The 8892-nt window shown below is 43.5% G+C and overlaps 1 protein-coding gene across 1 annotated transcript; it reads left to right on the top strand.

Annotated features, from left to right (window-relative positions):
* Positions 1-1617: 1617 nt before the first annotated feature.
* prss56 (serine protease 56) lies at positions 1618-7222 on the top strand. The gene is made up of 14 exons (XM_072441380.1): positions 1618-2050; positions 2689-2844; positions 2920-3174; positions 3269-3458; positions 3540-3648; positions 3728-3884; positions 3981-4123; positions 4199-4358; positions 4433-4621; positions 4710-4895; positions 5846-6012; positions 6095-6578; positions 6657-6763; positions 6841-7222. Exons 1-14 carry the CDS (start codon positions 1954-1956, stop codon positions 7012-7014), a joined length of 2574 nt encoding a protein of 857 aa, XP_072297481.1. The 5' UTR covers positions 1618-1953; the 3' UTR covers positions 7015-7222.
* The last annotated feature ends 1670 nt before the right edge of the window (positions 7223-8892 follow it).

Genomic DNA, 8892 nt, shown 5'->3' with positions numbered 1-8892 from the left:
CGTGTTAATGTCACAGCTGAGGGCGTCATGATAGATCTAGGCCTAACTGCCGGGTCTGCGTGACCATTGTCCTGGATTCAAGTATCTGTCTGAGCTAAATCTTGGGAAGCTCTTCTCTGCCTGGTCTACCCCACTGACCTACATTTCAATTGTTTTCTATTAAAACAATGGACGAGTTGGTTTCATAACTGAACACAATACCTGGTCTGGTGCCATTCAACATGATAGTTGTAAAATTTACATAGTGAAGAAGCATGTTAGATTTATGTTGTTCATATTTAATGTTAGTCAGAAGGATATGGGGCCTCTTTATAATATTACAATCTGTCTCTGTGGGTCATGTAAATGTAAATACTTATATTTTACAAGAACCTTTCTGTATGAATAGTTATCTTCATGAGTGCAGCTTGGGTCAGATATTTGGTCTGGTCATAGAAATACTCCTTTTAGTCGACTGATCAATGCAAAATGTCTTTAGTTGGTCAATAATTTCTTACTACAGCCCGACTAAACAATACAGCTAAACATTACATAGTTCCCAATGACAATGGCCTGTACACACACTGTCTCTACATCATGTGTGATGGGACTTTGGCGGGAGAAGACAGAGGCACAGAGTGTTTCCTGCACGCTAGATAAAAGGAAGAGGAGTTTGCAAAAGGAAAAATCATCATCAAAGTACATCAAAGAGCAGCATGATAGAGGAGGGCACAAATCAAAGAGTGCCGCTGTCCCAGGACGGTCCGCCTGATCCTGCCTCAGATCCCAGGCCCACTGAGCCTCATGCCACAAGGAGCGGGCCAAAACACAGACGGATCAGATCTCTGTGAGGGAACGAAAAAATTCTTTAATCCCTAAAAGATCAGAGATTGCAATCATAATGCTGCGCCAGAATTTTACAGAATGTATACGAGAACTTAGGATCGTGTCTGCTTCAGACATGTCCCACTCCCAAACCCGACTAAGAGCTCAGGAAAACAAAACATAATCCTCAAAAAGAGTTTATATTTAGTATACACTGTACAGTACAGAACTATTAAGAGTTATTGTGTTTGCTAGTGCATACAGTGTTGTGAAGTGCTCTGTCACTGTATTTTTATGTAACAAAAGTAAAGTTCAGCAGAGAAAGACAAAAGTGATGCGAACTGACAATATTTTAATGGGAGGGAGAAAGGACTGTAAGTGATCAATGGAGGCGGCCACCTACTGATGCCCGGGCTGCATCTTTGAAGTGCCCATCCTCAGAGGGCCGCCGCGCACAATGGCCCCTTTGATGCCCGGGAACATGCCAGACACTTCTGCTGTCCTGTGCCGTCCGGATCACTCATGCTCTCCCTGTCCTGTCCACACTGTGACTTTGGGTCCGAACAATTGTTGATGCGTCTTTCCACATTCTTCCACATGCAACAGTGCCATATCAGCACATAGTCGTGCACAACTCTCTGCCCTTTGCTCAGCCTTAATGAATTCAAACAACTCCCCGTTACCAACCGACAACCAATCCCTGTGCCTGATAGTTCCCCCCTTTTCAATAGTTGCCGCTCCCTCCCCCGCCTCCTCTCACAGAATCAAACCTCTTTGTAATATGCAGCCTTGGCAAGTGGTGCCCGACTTGCTGTCATAGCCTTAATGAATTCATCTGTTTGTGTATTGGACATGGCACCATCTACGCCTCCTCCCTTTGACTAGGTTTCAGCTCTCATCTCCCTCCTCCATACTGATCTCTATATATACCAGGGACCACTTCAGGGAGCTATTGTTCATCTGACTAAACTTACAGACAGATGCCCTGCACGGCTGTGGGAGAGATCTTAGAGATCCAGGAGGGAGTCACCAGGGACTTGGACAGCAGCTTCTTCTGCACCTGTGCGCCCTCTTCACCATCTCAGCCGGTCTGCCTGCCCTTTTGTCTGTCAGCGCAGAAGAATAAGGACCTCGGATGCTACTGACAACATGCTGCTGCTGTCACTGCTTCTCTTAGACTTGGACTTCCTGCTGGCAGCTCCTGCAGGTCGAGAAGTCTACAAGATGCCCCATAGTGCACTCAAAGGTAATACATTTATGTCTTTTTGCCATACAGAAGTGCACATTGTTTATTTTGACTGCAGATAACAGCATGGTACAAGGGATTTACTATATTTTTGATGTCATTCCAAATACCAAACAATGTTCTGTTTATATAGTCAAAATCCATGAAATAGCTTGTAATAGGTAATGATTTGCATTAAACATTCATTGATCCATACTTGTTTTCACCCATAAGTTTTGATGTGCTCAGAACAAGTTTCACTGTGTTCTGCTTGTTGATGTGATTTTGGGCTTTACAAAAACAATTTTAATTTAAATATTCCTCCCGTTGCCGGACTGTCAGTCCGTATCCCCCTGGGCACATACTGTCCCATCCTGTACACCAGCCTTTGCCTGCTCAGCTCTGGCCTTCTAATTAAGTCTTCAATCAGCATTGTTGTTGTTAGTCTCCCATTCTGTGATGTGGTGCAGCACAGAGGGGGGGCAGCAGGGTTAGCGGCACTTTTGAAGAATATCTCTCGAAGCTTCGCTCTCATGGGCCTGCTTCAATAACATGCTGCCTGCAAACTCCAAGATTAATCATGTATTATTCAGCATTCCCAGTAAATTGTACCTGGGTGTTTAAGGATGATTACCAAGATATATAACTGTTTTCTACAGCTTTATCTGAACGTGGTACTGTCGTGCTAGAAGCTGCCATGACAAGTGCTTTGTCTGCCCTGGAACGAGCATCTTCTGAGAAGAGTCGGGCTGAAGCTGGCTGCAGGGGCTGTGTTCCCTGTCTGTTTCAGGACTGTGGACAGTCAGCATCATGTTGTAAGTTCTGAAACGATTTTCCAAACCATAAAAAATGTATTTCATCAATTGTACTTTATCTACAATTTTAAACAGCAACCCCAGGCAATGCCCTGACAGAGCCAAACTGTGAGGTCATCAATAAAGCGCAAAAGTTGACTGATGAGGCGGAGCGCAGCTGGGCCCTGAGTCAGGCCTGTGCCTACTACCAGCACCGCTGCCTGCCCCTGGAGCTGGACAAAGAAAACTGCATCCGCATCATGGGAGAGAGCTGCAGCGCCCGTGTGCTTCAGTGCAGCCTGCTCAGCACCATGCACAACCTGGAGCCCACCACTAAGACACAAGCACAAGGTGAGGAAAAGTGTCTCCTATCCCATCATTAAACAGCTGCTGTTCCTCTCTAAGTACAATCTACAGTGCTGTGACACTCTGTCTGTTCCAGCAGCAGTCTGTGGGCAAAGGTCTTCTGCAGTGCCAAATATCACACAGCCACGCTCCAGGATTGTGGGAGGCTCTCCATCCCCGCTGGGCAGCTGGCCATGGCTAGTCAATCTGCAGCTGGATGGGGGTCTTATGTGTGGAGGCGTATTAGTGGACAGCTCATGGGTCGTCACTGCTGCTCACTGTTTTGCTGGGTTAGACTTGTTTTTGATCTTAATACATACATTTTATGATCATTGTTTATCAAGCACTGTATAATTAGCTACATTTCACAGGAGCCGCAGTGAGAGCTATTGGACGGCTGTAGTGGGAGAATTTGACATCACCAAAACTGATCCTGATGAACAGGTCCTCAAGGTCAACCGGATAATTCCTCACCCTAAGGTATTCACTCAAACAAGCATCTACAACACGTCTACAACCTTGGATAAGATGTGCAGTAACACTTTCATTCTTCTTGCAGTTTAATCCAAAAACATTTAACAATGACATAGCCCTGGTGGAGCTCACATCTCCAGCTGTCTTGTCTGATCATGTGACACCTGTGTGCCTTCCCGGAGGTACTGAGCCCCCTACTGGCAGCCCCTGTTTGGTGGCAGGCTGGGGATCTCTCTATGAAGGTAACACATGTGTAGAAAATGTTTTATCAATTGAAATATGATTCCCAAGTAAAATGCAACTGAATTTGACTGTGTATTCCTTTGCTTTCTGATCAGATGGCCCATCTGCTGATGTGGTGATGGAGGCGAAGGTTCCACTGCTGCCTCAGAGCACCTGCAAGAGCACCCTGGGCAAAGACCTGGTGACCAGCACTATGCTCTGTGCTGGCTATCTCTCTGGAGGCATTGATTCCTGTCAGGTGGGCAGCTAACATTTAAATGAGTCCAGCGTCACACTAAACAGTTTCATATAATTACTGTAATGTTTTTTGTAGGGTGACTCCGGAGGGCCATTGATCTACCAGGACAGAATGTCTGGGCGGTTTCAGCTCTATGGCATCACCTCCTGGGGAGACGGCTGTGGAGAAAAGGGGAAGCCCGGTGTTTATACACGAGTATCTGCTTTCTCTGACTGGATTCAGTCTGAGATACAAAGTAAGTGACAGACATACTGTAAGTCTACCTCTTCTTAAAACTTTAATAATAACTACATGATTTCAACTGTGAAGAGTCTTTTGGGAGCCGAGAGCCAACATGTCCAGAGCTTCTTAAGACCACAGAGATGACAGAGGAGAAACAAAGGGCCGAGTTCAGCTCACTGTGTCGTTTCTACACCTTATCATGTCCACCAGGAGTGTCAGCCAGCACATGCAGCCAATCAGTCCAGGACAAGTGCCTTACACGCTTTAAGAAATGTCGTAAGTAGCCAGCTACCTTTTAGACATAAAGTCTCTTTATTATACATTTGTATCACTAACAATCTGTATTTTATCTATTTGTCCCCAGAGCTGCGTTCTTTTCTTCAGACTCTGTTGGATTTACTTCAGAGAGCTGAGGACTACATCAGGGACAAAGTGGACTTAACTTTTTTTACTCAGACTCTGCCTCAACTTGTGGAGCACATCTACAACACTGCCTTCGCTCACACCAGACAGAGGCGGGACCTGAGCCATGGACTTGGGTTGATCGCAGGTAGCTAACACTTTTTCCATATTGTATTGTGTCATGGAATCAGACATACACCGATGCAATTCCGTAACACATTGAGAACACAATTCAACTTAGAATATGAAACAACACAGAAAATATCAGACATTTGTATGGCAAGCTTGGGAGAAAACGCGGGGACTGATCACGCAAGCTGTGGTAAGCAGCCTGCGTGATAAATTATCACTATTATGCAGATAAAATACATCACAGAAATATAATCATATATTCACATTTTATCACATTTCCCTCCTGTTTATCAAAGCATTAGTCTGCTGTCTCACATGCCAAACACATTATTCTTTTCAGTTTTCTACATGTCTTTCATATAGGTGTTAAAGTGACACTTTTACACAAAAAGTTAAGCACATTCCTCAACATTGAACACGCTTCTTTTCTCTCGGCCAACAACATTTCTACTACATTACTGTCCTAAATTTTGAGTCAGATTGGTCAATCTCTGTAATTTGACAAACAGACAATTTATCTTGTCTATAATTTTGTGCGGTGTGATGGGAAATATAGAAGTACAAGCGGAAAGCCCTTAAACCCGCTGCTCTCTGGTCAGTCACTTTGACTCGTCAGGGACCTCTCTGGACACCCCAATAGAATCAAATACGTAGTATCAGGTGCTACTGGGACCAGATTGTCCACTAACCTCTCGACCTTGACCCTGCGGTATGGTTCTGGGTGATGCTGATCTTTGTTATGACCATGGCTGGCCACAAAAGGGATACATAGGCACAACGCCCCCACACCCTTTGCCTCCAAGTGCCTTCTCAGCACTGTGTCCCCACACCACCATACGTCCTTGCGCTTGGTTTCTTAAGAGACCTCCTTCCGCTGCTCGCTTCGGTCACACCTATGACACATATGAACTGGTACATTTCCCATCTCTTTCCAGGATTGTTTCTTGATCAAATATTTGTTTTCAGAGCTGCTGGGTGATGTCGCGGAATCAGAAGACCCAGAAGTGCCAGATTTGTTCCGTCAGTTGGGCCCATCAGTAGATGACTGGCAGAAGTATCTGAAAAGCTTAGCCGATGATCAACAGAATACAACATCTGCAATGCAGAAACAGGAAGAAAGTCTTTTTATACAGGTAAGTTCTGTTTAAAAGAACTTACTTTTCATACATTTCACAGATTAAAAGTGCTAATTTGACACATCATATATATCTATAGAAAGAAGGCTTGTTGGTACACCAGCTTGTAGGAGAGTATGAGTCAGTCATCTATTCCTTAAGGTCCAAGTTGGACTCTAGAGCCCCGCCCCCAGTTTTAAACCTGGATCCAACTCTCCTAAAAGAAGAATCCAGCGAGTCTCCCACCTCCATCAGTGACTCTCAGGAGAGCAGCAGCCCCTCTTTGCGCAAGGACGAGCCCTGGGCAATAGTCACAGCCTTGATTAGGGAAATTCAGAAGGTGCAGCCACAGAAGCTCAGTGAAATACCTGCTACAAAAGACATGCCTCTTGATATATCAAGGGCCACATCTGTGGAGTTGACTTATTCTGAAGACCAAGAATCATCACAACCACCCTCAGCACCTGGAGTCCAGCCACTTACTTTTACAGAGGAATGTCATCCAAATGTCAAAACTACAGGTCTACAGAGGAAATACAGAAGTCTCCTTCGCAAGAGGCAGACACTGACGTCCAGTGGCAAAGGTGTGTTGCACACACTCAAGAGTGCATATTTGGTATATCGTGTTTATCATGTTATTAACAACTAATTGTTTGTTGTAGTCTGTCCTGCAGTAAGGGAGTCCTTGCAGAAAGTGACCCAAGTAAGAGACGTGTACCAATGGGTCCTAAACATCCCCAACAGGAACCTACAAATGTCCTTTCACGAGGTGAACAAAATGTAACTTGCACAAAAGTACAAACAGCATTTGTGCTATTGTACAAAATCTAAATACATTGTTTTTAGGTGCTGGTTGATTTGAACTCAAAGAATGAACGTGGTCTGTATGAAGCTCGGGTGAAAGCCGTAGTGGGAGGACGCCCTTTGACCTTCTACAGTCTGGTTGGGCTGGAGAACGAGTCCTTCTATCGCAGTGTGCCCAGGATCATTTCTATGGCGCTCGAAGGCCTCAAGACTTAGACTGGTTTTCTTACAAATGAATGAAGATTAAGCTGGGACTGGACACAGGACTGAATGTGTAGATGTGACAAGAGCCTTTCTGATACTGCCCAAGGACTGTAATGAGAAGAAAATGAATGTATCTGTTCAGTGTCTGGCCATCTTTCATACAACACTTATTATTGTTTGAGAAGCAGTCTTTTTTAACTTAATTAAGCTTATCTTAATAAAGCTGTAAATATATAAATTATTCATATATTCAAAGGCTGAGCCTAATTAAGTATGCAGTTTGTATATATTATCTCTTCCATCTTTATACAAATTATTTATTTGGATTTAAAATGTATTTGTATTTTTGTAATAAACAATATATGAAATAAATTCTTGTCCCTTCTTACAGTGGCGTCACGCCTCAGACATTCAAAGTGTCAGGCTGTTAAAGCGTCTGTATGTTACAGCTGATTCAGGGGCAGAGGAGAGCAGCAGCTTTCTGGATCAGTTCAGCATAGCAGATTGGACCCAAAGGGCCCCAGTTTCTCCTCTGTCCCCCGACCCTTCCCGGGGAAGCGTTCCCGTCATCACAGCAGCTGCTCCACAGCCCAAAGACAGGAATCCAATCTTCTCCTGCTGCCTTCTCATTCCAGAATGAGGTAACAAGAGACCAAATCACTGAGGAGCCCCGCAAATGTTTGTCTTACAGTTCATTTTGATTTTAATGCATTTTAATTTACTTAAACTATACATAAGCGAAAGACAATCTAAAATGAGAACACTTACTTCTGTCAGTATAGCATGTGATAATTGAGATAAGTCTATGATGTGCATCAGAAAATTTTGTAATAAAAATATAGAGTTTAAAACGTCATATGACCCGACCAGGTTTTCCTAAACTACCACAATAAATGACACACTACTGATGATTATTTTGCAAATAGATTAACCTGTTTATTGGTTATTTGTGTGTGGGGGGAACAGTGAAAAACCATGTTGTTCTTTGTTATTATTATTATTATTTGTCTATTTGGTCAGGACAGTGCATGATAATGAAGATGCTGTATGATAAAAATGCTGTAAACGCGACGGATTTTTTTTCCATCCGTTGTCACATTCCAATGGTCTCCCATCCAAGTACTAACCAGGCCTATCCCTGCTTAACTACCCACTTATGACGAGATCGGGCATTTGACTTACTTGAGACTAAAAATTATTAAACCGGTTATTTTCTTACAAAATTACATTATTACAAAAAAAATTGTGGTTCAATCAAACATCCAAACTCTCATCTGATAAAAGGAAGGTAAGAAGAGTAAGTAAGAGGTAAGAAAAGATGAACAAGTTATACTCTACATGTGGTCTATGTTCCCTATTTTCCCAATAAGTAGTAGGTATGTTACTAATACCCTTTAAATACTGAGCCCTCATCGCGTTGTTTCCGCTTTAATGACCCACAATGTTGCACTATTTCAATCCGTCACCACCAAAGGCCTGACGCAAATAAACAAACTTTATCATCTGTCTTCCCACATATGACATGATTTCTACTCCTATCTTTTAACAGAACCTATTCATTCTTCAATGACAAGAACATTCTCAGCCACAATCACATTCTGATGGTAAAAGCTGTCTTTTTATAGCCTTGTGTGATGCTAAATGTGCAGACAAAGCAGCCTTGCTCTCCTCTCTCCTGAGTGGCAGCGGCAGGTGCTGTGACCAGAACCACAGAGGGCCGTGTGTTGGCTGATGCATTGTCACATAGCAGTGTGTGTCATGAGTGATGTTGAATATATGTGACTGTGTGTTGTTGTGACAGCTGGCAATGTTGTGCTGTAAATACACACTTGCATTTAAGAAGAACAATTATCAGGCCCTGCCCTCCAAAAAGCCCCGGCTCAATGAATC

This window comes from Eucyclogobius newberryi, unplaced genomic scaffold (genome assembly GCF_026437365.1).
Source record: "Eucyclogobius newberryi isolate DKJ021-1_F unplaced genomic scaffold, fEucNew1.0.hap1 SCAF_12, whole genome shotgun sequence".
Classification (NCBI taxonomy): Eukaryota; Metazoa; Chordata; class Actinopteri; order Gobiiformes; family Gobiidae; genus Eucyclogobius; species Eucyclogobius newberryi.
Note: the sequence above shows the minus strand (reverse complement) of the source record. Positions and strands in the feature narration are given on the sequence as shown.

Excerpts from the sequence above, each read along its gene's own strand:
- prss56 (XM_072441380.1), top strand. The coding sequence starts at position 1,954 with ATGCTGCTGCTGTCACTGCTTCTCTTAGACTTGGACTTCCTGCTGGCA. Across the intron at positions 3,459-3,539 it reads GCTGCTCACTGTTTTGCTGG|GAGCCGCAGTGAGAGCTATT; the intron begins GTTAGACTTGTT and ends TACATTTCACAG. Across the intron at positions 6,579-6,656 it reads ACTGACGTCCAGTGGCAAAG|TCTGTCCTGCAGTAAGGGAG; the intron begins GTGTGTTGCACA and ends TGTTTGTTGTAG.